At 43.6% G+C, this 17376-nt stretch overlaps 1 protein-coding gene across 2 annotated transcripts; it reads left to right on the top strand.

Annotated features, from left to right (window-relative positions):
* The first annotated feature begins 996 nt into the window (after nt 1–996).
* khdrbs1b (KH domain containing, RNA binding, signal transduction associated 1b) lies at nt 997–16339 on the top strand. 2 transcript variants are annotated; one of them, XR_004615420.1, is made up of 11 exons: nt 997–1477; nt 3558–3679; nt 4773–4889; nt 5284–5430; nt 7798–7931; nt 9124–9343; nt 9718–9785; nt 10095–10153; nt 10316–10504; nt 12635–12702; nt 14950–16339. XR_004615420.1 is itself a non-coding variant. In XM_034600182.1 (9 exons), the coding sequence occupies exons 1-9, from the start codon at nt 1384–1386 to the stop codon at nt 10420–10422; spliced, it is 1068 nt and encodes a 355-aa protein (XP_034456073.1). In that variant the 5' UTR covers nt 1072–1383; the 3' UTR covers nt 10423–11634. The 2 variants fall into 2 exon arrangements, 1 of the variants encoding a protein (XP_034456073.1); XM_034600182.1 differs by lacking the exons at nt 12635–12702; nt 14950–16339 and having other exon boundaries at nt 1072–1477; nt 10316–11634.
* Nucleotides 16340–17376: the final 1037 nt, after the last annotated feature.

The raw sequence follows: 17376 nt of genomic DNA, 5'->3' as shown, positions 1-17376 counted from the left end.
GAGAGCATCCTTCTGCAGAGGCCGCACACTACAGTATGTGCTTAAAGACCCGATACACAGGGAATGGTCTGCTCTTGATTTGTATGCATTCGGGCCACTCTGACCTCTGACCCCTCGTGCTCCACTCACCGACATGACAGGTTCATTACCAGCCACTGAATCTGAGAAATCAATCCCGCACATTCTCTAGACGCCGCTTCTCACTTGCATATGATTGTTTGTGGAATCAATAGAAGCGGAGAGGAAGGTGGGAGATAGGACTAAGAACAGGTTTCTTCCTGTGGACCCAGTTTCTGTTTCAGCAGTGTGTGGCCTGCTTTGTCGTGATTAGCACTGCCACCAAGGGGCAGTAGAGAGCCTGAAATGAAAGTGCAACAACTTCAGGGAATGCAGTCAGAGCTGAAATCATAATAACAAATTAAATACTGAAGATGTGTCCCCATTAACTATTATCAAATTCACACGATATAGTTGTTGTGAAAATGTCTTACACTGCAGTACATAACAACTCAATACATATGGCAGTATAGTCTATCTATCTATCTATCTATCTATCTATCTATCTATCTATCTATATAGTATAAAGTCACATGTATATTCTAGTAATTTATCTTTTTAGATATTTTCTAGTTAATAGCCACTCTATGATGAAGATAATGAACTTTATCAATTGGTATTAGTGATACAGTAAATCTGACATAACCTGCACTACTGGAGCTGACCAGTCAGTCTTATTAACTATATGAATACATGACAAATCCCTGTTTGTTACAGAAACAATGCATATTTACTTGCTATTCACCATAACACATGTGTAACACCTTTGATCCAATACAGATTGAGGCATCACATCTAAGATATAACTGCCTATAGCAGTGTAACATAGTCCCACCACATTACCATATATTCCATATGTGACCATATCTCTCCACGATCGTAAATCTGAGTGAGGGTTATCTCCGCTGGAGGCGGCGCATCCTCACAGGAGAGCGGGGCGCACGGTAGGCGGCGTCAGTCCGGACAGCGACGTCCTTCTGAGCTCACTTCCGTCGGCTTGACTCTGATCACTATTCCCCCACTAGTCTCTCTCCCCGCTTTTGTTCTCCCAGTCCCATTCAGCCATCGCTGCCGAGAGCAACGGAGCCAGTCGGTCGGGAAACCGCAAGCCGCCGCAGAGTAGCGGACTCGTATCACGCAGAATAACCATCCGTCCGGTCGCCACATGCTCAGCGCAGTCCGCACAGAGGATACGCGGCACTCCGTAGTTACATAACTGGACTACTTCTTTTTTTTTTTCTGTCATTGTTGGGGCTTTTTTTTTCACGCTTTTCTTTTTTCATCGCAACAACACTGACCTCCCCCCCCCCAGTGTCTCAAGTCAAAATGGAGAACGACGACAAGTACCTCCCCGAGCTGCTGGCGGAGAAGGACAGCCTGGACTCGTCGTTTACGCACGCCATGAAACTTTTAAACGCAGGTAAAGTCGTTGTTTGGTGCTGTTGTTATTTCTCATCCTCACTCTCGCGGGGCATTTGGCTCTGAGCGCACCCCCCCACGCGCACGCTCTGAGCGCCATGTGTTTGCGGACGGGACGTGGACGCACTGCCCCGGCAGCGGCCACCCAGACAATGAGCCTCTTCACGGCTCAGTGATGATAGCTGTGTGTGTGTGTGTGTGTGTGTGTGCGTGTGCGCGGGGCTCCTGTGGGAGACATGCAGCGGTTAGTTAGATGCGAATGACCAGTGTGTGGAAGTGTAAACAGCCTGAAGCCGCAGCGCCACGGGATGAGCCGCGCTCTGAGATGTCCGTCTCCTCCTGGAGCAGCTGCTGTCTTCAGTAGCGTGGAGGCAGGTGTCCACTTCAAACTGAACAATGCAAAGACATTGTGTGAATGGCAGCAGCTTCATAAATGAGCCCGGGGCCCCGGGGGGGGGTCACTAGCGCTGCTCCCGGAGCTGCGAGGCTGCAGCAGCGGGGACGGAGACCTCCTGGTCCTCGCTGCTGAAGTGCCTCTGAGCAGGAGGCTGCAGACAAGTAGCAAAAAGAAAAAAAAGGCATGTCTGTGCTATTCAGCATTTTAAACATGCCCTCACATTATTATACATAATGTATTTATAGAGGAGCAGCACTGTTAAAACCAATTCATTTTACCCCCTGTAATGACATGGTGGGATGATGGGTAAAAGCAGCCACACGTGTCTATAAATACACAAAACAACAGCGGGACATTACAAGCTGTGGACACCAAGTCCAATGGAGGGAAACTGAAGGAGAGTGGTTTCTTTTATTTTTTAATCTTGTTAATCTATTTCCTAAGTAGTCTTTTATTGTTGATCTCCAGGAACAGAGCGCCCTCCACATTCCACTGCATGTTTTACTTTGTGACAAACACAAATCCTTGAAGTGAATATTTAGTAAAGGTCTGTGTTGTTGACCGTGTGCCCTCTCAGTGGCCATGAGTCGTTTAGTGCCAGCTACTTCTTATCTGCCGCTCGTCTCCAGAATCTCTGGCTCCTTATGCTAAACATTGAGTTTGTGTGACAGGATGTGCGATATCTTTCCCCCTCTGAACTTGAGAGTAAAAGTGTGTCAGCGTGCAGTGTGTGTGTGTGTTGTGGGTTCCCTCAGTTAAACATTCAGTTAGGTTCCTCCCCTCTCTCTCCTCCTAAAACCTGCAGCTGGTAGACTGCGGTGTATCTGACATGTTTGCACACTGCAGGCTCAGGGGTTTGTCATGACCAGGAGAGAGGAGGTGGTTTGAGATGGTTGCAGTTGGTGGCAGGCAGGTGTAGAGAAGAGTCGGTGGCTGCTTCTCTTCTGTAGCCGTAGGTTATGGGTTTAAAGATTCAATATTATGTCTAAAGCCCATATTGATTTTTGATTAATGTGACCATTGTTTATAACATTCTGTGGTGTGTGAATGGCCACTTGGTGAAAAACATCTCACACGTTCTCAAACCTCAGAATAATGTCTTTAAATGTTCCAAACCAAAAGATATTCGGTTGAGAGTGACAGCAGTCGCAGATGAGCAACAGATCCCCATGTGGACGAGGTGCAACCAGAGTTTTTGTTTTATGCTGCAATGGTTAATGGATTATCAGAAGTGTAAAAAAACACTAGCTCTGTTCTGTGTGTTGCCAAGATCACAAAAAAGTGCAAAATGAAAAACTCATTGCGTACATTCTGTTATTATCTTTTATTTATCTGTGAGCAGTGTTGTTTGGGAGTTCAGTTAACATTGATCTGGTGATTTGTCGGTGTGAAGAATTCAAGATAATGTTAAAAACAGGAAAACTTGGACAGTAAAGCGAACGCGTCTTTTTAAGATGTTTAATATCCAAAGAACTGCAATGGATAAATTACAAGAGGTGTCGAAAAATGATAACTTCTATTCATTTTTATCATAGACGACTCAATGGTTTTCACCATAAATCACCAAAATCACCGCTAACTTACCTCATATGAATCCACCTGATGATGATGTGCTCTGTCTCTCTGCATCCTGTGAAATTGCATGAACGCTTTGCCTGAAACAATACCTCTCCCCCCCTTCTAGAAATTGATAGAATCCAGAAAGGCGAGACTAAAAAGGAGGCAGAAGCATACCTGGACCTTTTCACAACAAAGAACATCAAACTTAAGGAACGCGTGCTCATACCTGTCAAACAGTACCCGAAGGTGAGACTCCTCTGCCTCCCCATTTGTCTTTCCCTTCTCTCTCCTCTTTTTCAGCGTGCACCCCTCTTGATTTAATTTATCCTGCAGCCGGGTTTCGATTATACAAAGCCACGGGGTTGCTCTGGAGTCTCAAATTACTCCTCTCAACCCCGATCTTTAAGCTCCAGCGTATAATTACAGCTGATACTGGCATGTTTTAAAATATCCCAGTAAGGATCAAAATGTTAACATCACTGTAGTCGGGATGGATCTGTGTTTCAGTGTAATTCATATTGTGTTCAGTGGATTCGATCTCCTCTGTTCAGAATGATTTTCTTGTCAGGTAAATTCATCCACATTAATTCAGCCTATATGTGGCTTCACATTCTGTATTTATGATGGACAATGTGTGTGTGTGTGTGTGAGGGTATCAAACTCTCGGCCAGTTGCACAATGCTCAATCTGCATGTTGTTAAGTTTATTCTCATCAGTTTGGGTCAAGCTCTTCTTTAAGTATAAGGATTTTTAACAAAAGTTTATAGACTTGGATTTTTGTTTTGTTCCAAGCACTTCTAACAAGTTAAAATCTATAGATGCTGCCCCCTCCCAAGCATCAGATCAATATGATGTAGGAGTCTGGTCTGTGCTGGTAAGACAGCCCTCTGATCTCCCAGACTTAGATTTAATTTGTGCATCAGTCCTCTGTGTCAGGAATGACAAAGCTAATAAGCGTATTACGATTACAAAAAGCCACCTTTACAACTCCAGGAGGAATTGCCTTTTTTTTGCTACATGTGTTTGGCACTGACAGCTTATTGTAGGACACATCATATACACAATAATTACATTTTTCAAAGATTGAGGAGGTCAAGATTGCAGCTTTTGATCACAGGCTGGTTCTGGCTCATTGCTCGGATGATCGTAGCAAATAGTAACTGACGGTATTACTGCCCTCGAGGGCTCCTATCGACCTTCTCTGGTAAATCTACTCCTTAGACCTGCAGTATGCACATTAAGACCCCTGCCAGCGACGGCTCCTTCACTCTCCTGGTATTAAACTCGCCTCTGCTTTGATTGTCACGCTGATTTTCCCCCTGCTTTGTTTTGCTATTAGTTCAATTTTGTGGGGAAGATTTTGGGACCTCAGGGCAACACAATCAAACGGCTACAGGAAGAGACTGGAGCCAAGATCTCTGTGCTGGGCAAAGGATCCATGAGAGACAAAACCAAGGTATGACACACACACACAAACACACACACACACACATGTTATAGACCTAGGAAAAGGCAGTTAAAGCCATAAGACATCTGGCCTGTACTTGAGAAGGATTGCAGGCAGTGAGTCCAGATGGCATCAACTCGCAGGATCGCTCGGCTGAACGTAAATGTAAAGCCAAGGGCAGCTACGCAGCGCGCACCGCGCAGCTGTTCCGGGAATCTTTAGGGAAGCCCATGAAACCTTTTCTCCACCAGTTTGTGATTATTAAACTATATAAAGATAGGGAATGAAAAACACATGCCTAAGGCGGAAGAAACACAATTAGTTCTTGCATAATTCATTTAATCTGTGTGCGTTAGCCTTGTGCTCTCTTTGACGCGTGGACACTCCCTTGCGCTTGTTTCAGGAGGAGGGGCTGAGAAAAGGCGGCGAGCCCAAGTACGCACACTTGTCCATGGAGCTGCACGTGTTCATCGAGGTGTTTGCCCCCGTGCCCGACGCCTACCTGCGTATGGCACACGCCATGGAGGAGGTCAAGAAGTTCCTGTTCCCAGTGAGTCTGACTTTGCCGTTGGCTTGTTTGTGTCTGTTGTCATCTGCCTGCTCGACTGCATGAACTGTGCTAGAGCTGCAAGTAACAACCGTTTTTTTCTTTTGGTCGCTGAAGCAATGTCTTTTACAAAAGAGAAGTTATTCTTTGCATTTGTTAAAATGTAACAGCAAATTGTTTTTAAATGATAACGGATCAAATTTGTTGAGAGTGGAGTTGACTGCTTGACCGTATAAACTGAAGTAGATCTGCAGCTTTTCCTGATCCATTATCCTGCTGATTATTTCCTCAACTGTTAATGTCAAATGTTAATGTCATGTGTAAAATGCTACAGTAATATAATTCCCTTAATTCAATGTTGATATTTTCAAATACCTTGAGTTTTTTCCAATCGATACCTTAAAACCCTAAAAGGATTGATTCATCACGTAAGATAAGGAGATGATGGAATCGGGGAATGTTTGCTTAAGAAATTACATAAAAGATTGAATTTCAAAGTAATTAATTAAATATCTGCGAGACTACTTATCAATTAATGAACACATTTTTTCAGCTCTAAATGGAGCACGAACACAGACACATACAGCTTTATAAGTCATTTTCCCAACCTGGGATCTATGACGGCAACAAGTCTAATTGCTGCAGTTATGCGAATATGGGCGGTCTACAAATGGAGTATCTGAGTTTGCGGAACCCTGCTGAAAGTGTTTTTGAGTGACTGAGGGTCACCTGTCAGAAAGGTGAGCAGTCACAGTGTGTAGTTAGACACCGCTCTGGGAGGGGGTCCCAGCAGTACATCTACAGGAGATAGAGTGGGTGTTCACCCGATGGCAAAGTCCAGGCACGTAAAGCAATCAGCTTAAGAGGAGGAATTGGGTTGCTTTCACTGTGTCAGCAGGGTTACCCCATCATGTTGCGCGCCTGCATGTCTGTCCATCACTGTGTCTTTACCCGAGTCTCATTCTTCAGCGACTGAGAGGAGTCAGCCTGGAGACGGCTCCGAGACAGATATGTGGGCTTTATTGGTTTTATGTTGAGAGGTTCTTGAGCGCGGGCCAAACCCGATCTGCTGTCAGACCCCGGCTGAAGCCCATAGTGCCGGAACAATGGCTCTCGCCTGGGGGTTTGTGAGATGCCTTACATTTTTTAATTAGTCTGGAGGGTTCTTAAGAAGAAAGAATAAGTTAAAACCAGAGGCGGGATGAATTGACTGATGAAGCAGCTGCTGTGTTAATTCTGCCATGTTATGCAAAAAGCAGAACTTGTCGAATTTAAGGCTCTAATCTGTTCGGCTTGATGTCCCTCATTTGGAAAGAGGACATATTTTAATGAGTGACTCTCAGAGAATGGGTGGATGTGACTTGTTGGGGAAATGTTTTATGTATTACCTGTACTTCTCAGGTATTCCACTAGGCTTTGACGACTGTTCTCCCTCATCCTTTTTATGTCTGCAAATGTAAATGCAAAAGCAGTGCCTCGCTCGGGTGTGAATGATTTGCATAGCTTCTTATGTGTCGACATTGACAATTCTTAAAAGCAAAATGTCGTCCATAGAATGTAAGGTCTAAAGAAACCTCATTAATCTAAATACCTCGATAGGTGAAGATACTGTATTTCACCTCACTGGCTCATTAAATGCAACCGCTGCCACACTGTTACTGGCTGAGATGAATTAGTAATCAGTCAAAGGGTTTGTGTTTTTCTGCTGGTGTTGCATTGAAAAAAAACGGAAAGCTGCAGTATGTGCTGCATATTCTATTCACCTTTCCCTTTCACCATCGTTAGTGCTCTGTCACTACTCCAGTCCAGGGACTGATTTATGAAAAAGGATTGATTGGGTCACTATGTGCCTCTTGTGATTGGTCCCTGAAGAAAGTCGGCGGATTGTGTGGCTGGATTTGTGCTGCTCCGACAGGCGGCCACGCTAATCCATCGCCAACTTATTGTTTTTCTGCAGATAGAATAAGGTAACCGCTGATGCAGTCATACCAGGGTTGTCAGGAAGTGCAGGCAGAAGTGATTTACATTTTGTGCATGATGGAGAGGAACAGGAAGGCGGGGAGTGAGGATGGATGGTTTCCAACCTCCCACATTCACGACCCCCCTCTCTCTTCACACTCTGACTCACTGGCGCTAAGACTTTTTCTTCCACTCGCTCTGTTGGCCATTAGGGGGATGCCGTGTTTTGATCTGCTCTGTAATTGTGTCTCACTCTTTTATTCATCACTCCTCCTTCCGCTCTTTTCTTCCCTCTCTTTTTCATCTGCATGGCTTCACTTTTCCCACGTCACATGCTCTTGTTTCTCACACTCGCTTATGTCTTTTTTATTTTCTACTCCACCTCCTGTGCGTGTGTGTGTGTGTGTGTAGGATATGATGGATGATATCTGCCAAGAGCAGTTCATGGAGATGAGCTATCTGAACGGAGGCCAGGAGCACGTGGCCCGAGGTCGAGGGGGCATGCCGGTCAGGGGCCGTGGGATCCCTCCTGCTGGAGCACACAGGTGAGGAGATGCAAACACATACACAAGCAGGCTTTCTCATATAACAGCTGCCGAGTCAGAGAGGCAATACAAAGACACTGCTGTTCATCTGCTACTGTATCTATGCATCAATGAAAATGCTGAGCAAGGCCTGGAGTATATTCATATTTACTCCTTTTTCTTTAACTTTGTAGTTTTTGTGTACTTATATGCTGAGTGACAATTTGTGGATACTGGGAAGCTTTTTGACTGAGAATACCTTCGAGAATACACAACATACTGAATCAAAGGTTGTAAACAAATGACTTTTCACACAAAACGTGAGTTAAGAATGGTAAAAGCATTCAATGAACAAAAAAACACTCCTAAAACCTGAGGGTTTTCTCAAAAACCCAACGTTCACCAAAACCTATATTTTTAAAACGTGACTAAAACGTGAAATGAAAACAGTTTGACAGCTTAAACCTTTGGCTTTTATTGTAAACCATTTCCTTTGCCCCGGAAACTGGATGTGACTGGAAACAACAAGCACATTTGTCAACATATTACTTTTGTTTTTGCTTATTGATTTTTTTTTTCATGTTGATGAAAATGCGGGCAAAGGCAATGACTTACAATGAAAGCCAAAGGTTTGAGCTTGCAAAGGTTTTTATTCCATGTTTCTGTGCGCTTCAGAGGCTCAGACATAAAGGTTGACCCTGTAACATGCTGCTAGGGTCAATCTTTTACTTCTGTTTTGTAGAGATACTGGCTCTTACTCACCGAAATCCTCCACCACCCCGTCTCTCAGCCTGAGCTTTAACTAGCTCATCTGGCTTAACCCACTGACACAACGCGAATATCTGGCGCGGAAAGGGAGATGCATGCATGTGTTCCATTTGGTCTTAAAGGTTTTAAAGAATAGTTGGAAATTTTGGAAATGCACTTCTTTCTTGTTACAGTTAGATGAGTGCATCAATTCCACTGTCATGCATGTATGGTAAATGCATCGCTGGAGCCAGCAGCTGGTTAGCGAAGCATTAAGACCTGAAACATGGCTACCCTGACCAGCTCCTGTAAAGCTCAATAACTACTATTTAAACTAACAAGATGTAGCATGCTAATTACTGAGCTTTAAAGGTGCTAGGCTAGCTGTTTCCCAGTTTCCAGGCTTTTTGACAAGCTATTTCCACAATATCAAACTGTACAGTAGTAACTCTGATCTTTTCTCCAGGGGTAGGGGAATGCCTCCTCGCGGTGCTGCCCCCAGGGGAGGTGTGAGTCGAGGTGGCCCAGTGAGGGGCGCCCCGGGAGGCCGAGGAGGACCCCCTGCAGCACCTGCCAGGGGAGCTGCGGCACCCCGCGCCAGGCCCCCAGCTGCTGGACCTCCCCAGAGGATGGCCCCCCCTCACCAGCACGCATCCACCACTGGCCAAGAGAGCTACGATGAATATGTAAGTACAACTTAAAGTGGAGGGAAGTTTTTATTTATTCATTTTAGTTTATACGTGTATATATATCAGGAAAATGTAGTGTAAAAGCCAAAAGACTAGTTTTCCTGTAAAGATGTGATCCTCTTAGATGTGACGCAACTTTTTAACGTCCCTCTCCAACACGCTTCAACTCTGAATGAAATTGTTTTGGGCACCTTAATAGCTTTAAATGGCACGTCCATCAACAGAAGAGTGTTCTCAGATGCTCGAAACATAAGGGGAGCCTGTCTTCTTTAGTACCAGTCTAGCAGTTTGGGGACATCTTGACATTCATGATTCATGGACAAGTCTCTCCTGAAGTCTCACTCTGTTTCTCTGTTTCCTTTCCTCTTCAGGGCTACGACGAGAGCTACACAGACCCGACCTACGAGTCATACGACAGCTATTACAGTCAGCCGCAGGCGTGAGTGAATCAGACGTCTCCTTAGTTTTCAGCCGCTCCTCACAAACTGCTCACACATCACCGAGCTGCTGGTTTCACTAGAGACGGGACTTACAGAAACACTGTTTGGCCCCTCTGCACGAATACAACACTGATGGTTTCGTTAGGAGGAACCACCCTGGACTCAGATGTTCCATGTTAGAGAGCCAAGCTTTGATCTTAGTGGAAGCCAATTATCATCCCCCTAGACATTAAAATCAGCAGTTACTTGATGTTTTTCAAAGATTGAAAGTGATTTTTTTCCCCGTCTCCCTGTTTTTTGACCATCAGAGAGCCAGAATACTTTGACTACGGACACGGAGAGACCACAGAGTCGTACGAGTCGTATGGTGAGGGAAGAATGTAATTCAGTGTCAACAAAGATGATCAAATTTGTACAGTAAAATAGATGCTGAATACAAAAAGTGTAGAAACAAACAGGACCAAAAGCCTATATGAATGTGTGTGTGTGTGTGTGTGTGTGTTTATTTTGTCTCTGTGTCCATCTCCAGGCCAGGATAACTGGAACGGGACCCAGCAATTAGGGCCAGGGAAGGCCCCTCCCCCCTCCAGAGGTGCCAAGACGCCTTACCGGGAGCACCCATACCGACAGTACTGAAGCAGACTCGCCACCCCTAACGTGTCGCCCTGACTACCGCCTGTCTCCCACGGCAGCTCTTGCTTTAAGCAGCCCGACAAAAGTAATTGTCCGTTTTGTCTTTGGTTTGGTCTTTTTTCCGACACCGGACTTAATACAAGAGAGCAAATTGGGAACTGAAAATCGGAACTGGTTTTTGAGATTTGACCGTGAACTCCCTCTCCCACCCCTACTTTGTCGCACCAACCAACCACCCACCCATCCATCCAACCAACCAAAGCGGCTTTTAGATGGGTTAGACAGAAGTTGGCATCCGTTTTTTGTTCTCTTTCATTTAAATTTTTGTTTATGTTGCTGTATTCTTTCTCTGACCCTTTTTACCCCCCTCTGGCTTTTTTGCACTGTTGATCATTAATTTTTTAACTGTTTGGGAGTAATCATTTCTACTGGAATTAGTGGCTCATTACCCACTTGTCTAAGGAATCCATATTAATTGTTTTTAAATACAAAGAATCTGTCGAGGGTCAGTTGCAGATTCCCATTTAGGCTACATTTCAAAATTCTGTTAATATAGCCAAATAAAAGACCTTTTAAACTTCCAATTATGTAATATAGAAACAAAAAAAATCAATCTTAAATCAAGTGACGGTTAAAGAATCAATGTTAATGGAATCAGTACAATTCGTTCTTGATGATGGTTTGTTTTTAAATAGTTCTAAAACGTTGTCCATTTAGACTTAGGCAGCAATATTTGTTATTGTACTTAGAGTTTTGAAATATAGCCCTAATAGACACTGTTGAGATGGACTGTCCTCATATCCTCAATTTGTTATACATGCTAAAAAGTTAATTTTAAGATTCTGAAAACAAAATGTTTGTTTAATAAGAACACGGCCAAGAGATGGCCTCCTGTTATGCTAAATACAGATCAGGTCTTCATTCTGTGATCTGATTCTCTTTAAACTGCATGCACAAAGTACTCAAGAAGGATTGGGACAAAAATCTCCACATGGGTCTTCTCTTTCTATAGAGAAGGGATCCTGCAGCTCAATCCGAACTATTGTACATATTTTAAAACTAACTGTACTTATTCTGCCACTAGTATCTGTACCCTCTCCATAAAATGCATTATGCTACATGTGTAAGCTTGCCTAAATAGGTTACTAAATCTGTCCAAAAGATGTTTTGCAGCAGTTTGTCAATAAAGCTTAGTTTGTTTTTTATGAAACTTAACTTGCTTTATTTGTTTCCTGTCCTAGTAAAATTCTGAAATGGCCTTTTTTAAACAACCTTCAGCAGTCAGATGTAGGTGTTTTGCTTTGTTTCTCATTCAAAACCGCATTTTAAATCTAAATGAATGTATTGACGTCTGGAGACTTTAACCCTACTAAATGATGTCTTGATTGATTATCAAAAGAGCACAACTTATTCTTTCTCTCTCTTTCTATACTTTTATAAAAGGACCCAGAGGTAAGACCTCTAAAATAACCTGGATAGCTTCCTAATGTGTATAGAGTTCTAAAGCATTGAATGCCTGGGTATGTATAAGACTTTTTCAATCCTCTTACCTGTGGTCGTAATCGTTAATGAGAATTGCTTTTATAGCATCTGAAAATTAACTGAATTCAAACCACCACCATTCAGGTCTAGACTTCGTTGTCATGAATGACGCTGGCGCGATGGCTACTTTAGTACAGAGTAATGGCAGTGCAATGGAGAGGATGGTTATAACCTAGAGAACTCCACTGTAAAGGTAACCTAACCCTAAATGTTTAATTTCGTAGTGTGTTTATCCATTGACATAAACTTGCTGGTAAATGCGTACACTTTCTTAAAATATTATTGCAGTCATGGCAACAAAAAAGAATCGACTCAAAAGTAAGACAAACGTAACTTCCAATATACAGTAGTGGATTTTATGTACCAAAATAACTGTTCTGTGTACTAACAAAATATATTAGCATAGTTTTAATGCAACTCATGCTAAAATGAACAAAGCCAAATCTATGTCAATCTCTTCTGTACAGTTGAGCTGCTGTTACTTTTTTCATTTGCTGTGTAAAGGTTGCTTACTGTAATATTGAAAAGGTTCTGCCTGTACAAAGTTATCCAAAAAAATACAGCTTGAGTTGCATGAGCATATCTTCTCCTGTAGACGTTGCATGATCTCTGTCTCAAGTTTCTCCCAGTGTATTTAGACAAGATATTGATTTGGGGTTTGTCCTTCCTTCAGGCACAGCCGTCGGTCACTGAGTGCCCGGAGACTGACAGTCTGCTGAAGTGAGACCATACAAAGCTCAGGTTGGTTCACCGCTGCACGTTTGTCCATTTTAAAGGACCATACTGCTGTTTTCTTTGCATGTCCTCACCACATTAACTACACGCTCCGTATTTTTTTTCATCACTGCTATCCATACAGCAGCTTTTAGATTGAAGTTTCTACCTTCCAGGCAGCCATTAGTAACCATTCATGTTTGCATAATATGAAAATACCTGCGTAGACGTGAGACTTACATGGAATGTGTCGTCCTAAGAGAACAAATCCAGCTGCTTTATTGAATTATACAAGCTTCATTGCTTTTGTAGCAAACTGAGCTTTTTTCGGACGCTTTCCGAATTAGTGCATTCATGGACACTCAGACAACTCAGATCTGAATGTCTGGTCTCAGGCAGAAGTGTTTTTTAAACGAATAGTGCAGCAATTTTGGAGAGCTTATTCAAATTTTGGGGTCATTTACAGTAACTATGATGCTTACCTAATGACAGCGTAGCTGTTAGCATCATTAAGACTGAAAATGGAGAAGAACCTAGCCTACCTCTTGTTGAAGTTAGTAAAATCTGTATCACTATTGGGTTATTTTATTCATTAAATAAGAGATAGTGTGTTACTTAGCTAGGTTTAGGTAGGTAGGTAGATTTCAGGCTAGCGTTGTTCCAGAAATGTTAAGCGATGCTAATCAGCTGCTAGTTGTTATACAATAATAATCAATGCTGTGAATCTTTTTGCATCTGCAATCAAAACTAGGCTATAGAGAGTTTTTAGACATTCCTATTCGACTCAGACGAGGTCATTTACACCGCGTTTTAAGCTTAATATCCTCTGATATCTTCCGACGAGGTGCATTCAGGGACCGTCCGTCGGAAATGCTAACGTGCACTAGCTTAGCCACTTCTGTTGGAATTTTAAGCTTATAACACAATGTCAATGGCCTCGTTTTGATCGAATATGAATGTCAGGGCTTGCGGACACTTGGGTGACACCACACGAGCAGATTGGAGGAATGTTATGTTTTTTGTTGTTGTTCTATAACGTCTGACGATAGGTCACTAATCAGCTACACTGTTAACTATCCCTTTAAGTTAAAAAAGCGGACACATTTTCCCCCTATGGGAATTAGCCAGTTCTAACCGTATACACTTGTACACAATAGGTAAAAGTCTAAAACATTATTACCACTAGTGTGGTCCTTTAACTTTCCCATCTTTCAGCCTGTGTAACAGTATGCAGCAGCAGCACGTTTCGTGAAATTCACAGCATTTCAAAGGTTGGTTGATCCTGATGATTGCCCAGCTCCTGTTAAGTCCCCTTGCTTTTGACAGTGTCTGTGAATTGGTGTGTGGCCAACACTAGCCTTCAGCAAGTCTTAGTGAGGGAGAAAGCGGTGGTGTCAGTTCAGTCTCAGGGAAAGTGACTAATGAGGATCCGTAGGCTCAAGGCTCTCTGACAGAAGGAAAACAGCAGCAAGAGACACTCTAGAGATTCCCGAAATGGAACCAGCAGGAGGGGAGAGGTGTCAGAGGGATTTCTCATGATGTCCTGTCTGTGCCTTGAAGGCAGGAAAAAGTTAAATGAAGGCTCGGAAAGTAATGCTTGGTGGACAGACTTTGGGAAACGTCACCGCCATTGGCATTTTAGTTGAGTGAAGCTGGATAACAAAACCGTCTGAGGGCATACTTTGGGATGTGTTCTGACAGAAAGGTCACTCACTTGTTAGAAGATTGTGTTCTACAAGACTACCACCAGTTTTTAGAATTGTTAGAGAAAGGAAATTCTGCTTCTTTGTGATGACAAAGCAACACAACAGCTATTTCTGAAATCTCTGAGCAAAATACTTATAATGAAAGATATATGCAGATTCGTGTCTGGACATTAGAGAAACCTTAAATCATGAGGCGGTGTCTGGGCCTTCGGGTAAATTTGCTCTTATTTTCAAATCTGCTTCAAAATACTCTACAACCGGGACCTGTGACCACATTAGCTGTTGATTGAAATATTAATGCACTAACCCACAATCACCTGTCTCGCCAGTAATTATGTCTCACTCAGGCAAATGTTGCCTAGCTACTGTTGAAGAGCTGCGCTGCTTGGCAGGAAAATGACCTTTAATTATTACAGCCGCAGCTTAAAAAATATAAAAAGTGGGCTCTTTGTTTTGCTAAGCACTGCCTCTTATCTGTCATCAAATCGCCGTAAAGCCAACAGAGATTTAGTGACTCAAGGAACCTGCTTTCACACTAATGCCAACATCTACCCTGTGCTTTTTGCAGGGAGACCGTGCACGGGAGCAGCTCATCATGAAGGAGGTGGTTGGACGACGCTCTCTGGGCGCCCCGTTGAAAGGAGTGGCCTGAAGCCCATTTCTGTTCCTGGATGGGGAGGGGGGGCTGTGGTGGCCGAATGCCAACTGACCCACAGGTGCCAGCTGGCCCTGACTCCCACTGAAAAAGACCGAGGCTGCAGCTGGTCAGCGAAGACACTCCGCTCAGTGGAAACCCAGAATAACCACAGACTGACAAACAGCTCCCATTCTACGCGGACTGTTTTCTACTGTTTCTACATTTCATGACAATATTGAAGTACGGTGCATTATCCTTGTGTAATTATTTTCGAACAGTGAATACACCCACTTGAAGCCTTTGCTGGTGGCATGCTGCCGTACCGTTTCCCGCGGACCACCCTCTCTTCCAACAAATGTAATTGTTACAGCCTAATTTACCATAAAATGAGCACTCCTCTTATAGTCAGCTGTGAAATTGTTTTTAATTTCTATTAACACTTGAATTAAATGTGAATCCAATTCTTGGACTTTTTGCAAGACAGGCTGCATTCAAGAAGAATCGCGTGACATCTGCATTTTAAGTAATTAAATTAAAACTACACTCCAGGCTTAAGAGTTAAAGATGCCCAGAGAGTGCGGATCACTATCTTGCTGCAATCCCGTTCACTGCGAGCTCACGCACGCCGCCACATCTTCGCATTGCACGGCCTGTGTAGCCCTAAGGATATCAAATGCTAATGCATCGGCCCATTTGCATGTACTCGCATGTGCCCTCCTTGCAAATGTGCAACACTTTCATAACCAACGCTGGCCTGTTCTCAGCGTTTTCGCATCCAAGTATGATAATTGAGCAAGATGGAGCTGTGGGGAGAGCCGCTTGTGAGAAAGGGACAGAGGGCGAAGACAGACTTTACTCACTTCCCTTCATCTATCCATCATGTCTCTGTTGATCTGATTCCCCTCCATGCCATTTTCTGCCATTATCACGGATATTACAGCTGCCTCTGGTGCTGAGTTACATTTGGAGGTCAAAACCGTACTTTCCTGTATTAAAAACAAATCTCTTTGTCCCGATCCACTGGTCAGAGGGAGCATTAGCCAAGTCAGAGGCTCCATTTAGTGTATTGAAAAAGCTAGCAGCTTAGAGGATAGAGCATTAGATATTAGGAACGGGCAACCGGCACGTATAATTTTTCAGCCTTTATATACTATTATGTCAAAAATAATGATTTCTTTGTCTCCAATAATTTAATGAAGGATAAGCGATGGTGTGGAATCCGTCTCCTTTGTTTGAATCGATGAACTGTCAAGAGCGTAAAGGGTGAAAAAGAAAGTAAATGTTACTGTGCAATGATCAATAAAAGCAGACTTGGATATGAGAGGAGCCGTGTATCATTCATCTGTGATGTTTCCTCTTGGCTGCAGCTCAGCGCTTTCTACCCTGCTCCCGGTAGCGTGGTGCGCTCACATAATGCTACGTGAGAACGTATAGAATAAAACCAGAGAAAGGGGGCCAGGCCGTGTTGTCTTTCTGAAGCTTGCGGGCGGGGGTGGAGGATGTTGAGGGTGGGGTGGGGGGAATTGCAGACTATGGAGGCAGATGCGGTAAAATGACAAGTATGTGTTGTTGGCGGAGATGCTGTGGGCGGACGTGGTGGACAGCTGGATTGCATCTTTCACACCATCGGAGGAACATCGCACGCTGATGCCTGAGAAGACGGTGACAATTAGCCTCCTCCAGATACACCGCAGCTGCTGTTAAATCAGGAGGGGGCAATAATCCGGGGGACTCATGGCACTTAAAGTGGAGCGAGCTGACCCCCTGTGTGTCCGTGATCTCCCAGGGACATTGAAAGGGATGGTTACTTTAATCAGTGGTCTGGGTTCTCTTGGTTCACACAGTATAGGTATAACAGAAAAGCTCATACGATTGGCTTCACGGGTGTAAAATGACACCAAGTGGAGGTTGAGGATTGTATTGAGTAGCTAAGTATTTTTTTTTGTTGATTAACCATCAAAAGTTACAAAATGATAAGGCTAATATTCTATAACTTTTCTTATTTTAGCAAATCCTGTAAAAAAGACCCCAACCAACCATCAGTTTTACATCCAAATATTATGTTCAGCTACGTTCCAATGTGGTTTGAAACTGTTATCCTGTAATCCAGCAAGAGCAGGCTACACTTTGAAAATGCAACTGATACATCCCACCACCTCCCATCAGACCTCTCGCCAAAGCTACGCCTACAAAACAAATTAATGCAACTGCTAGAAACAGATTTTTCCGTCACTCGCTCACTAACTTCTGGCCGTTGACTCCGCTTCAGCTGTGAATGTTTCTGACTGAAGACTGACCATGTGCAGTGAGAGCACAGGGAGGGTGGGCAATGCAGGCAGGTCGGTAAGTGACAGGTAC

Source organism: Hippoglossus hippoglossus, chromosome 11, assembly GCF_009819705.1.
Source record: "Hippoglossus hippoglossus isolate fHipHip1 chromosome 11, fHipHip1.pri, whole genome shotgun sequence".
Taxonomy (NCBI): domain Eukaryota; kingdom Metazoa; phylum Chordata; class Actinopteri; order Pleuronectiformes; family Pleuronectidae; genus Hippoglossus; species Hippoglossus hippoglossus.
Note: the sequence above shows the minus strand (reverse complement) of the source record. Positions and strands in the feature narration are given on the sequence as shown.

What these genes read in the sequence shown, in the direction of transcription:
- khdrbs1b (XM_034600182.1), top strand. Translation starts at nt 1,384, where the DNA reads ATGGAGAACGACGACAAGTACCTCCCCGAGCTGCTGGCGGAGAAGGAC. An exon ending in CCTCCTGCTGGAGCACACAG is followed by an intron (nt 7,932 to 9,123) that starts GTGAGGAGATGC and finishes TCTTTTCTCCAG; the next exon opens with GGGTAGGGGAATGCCTCCTC. An exon ending in TATTACAGTCAGCCGCAGGC is followed by an intron (nt 9,786 to 10,094) that starts GTGAGTGAATCA and finishes TTTGACCATCAG; the next exon opens with AGAGCCAGAATACTTTGACT.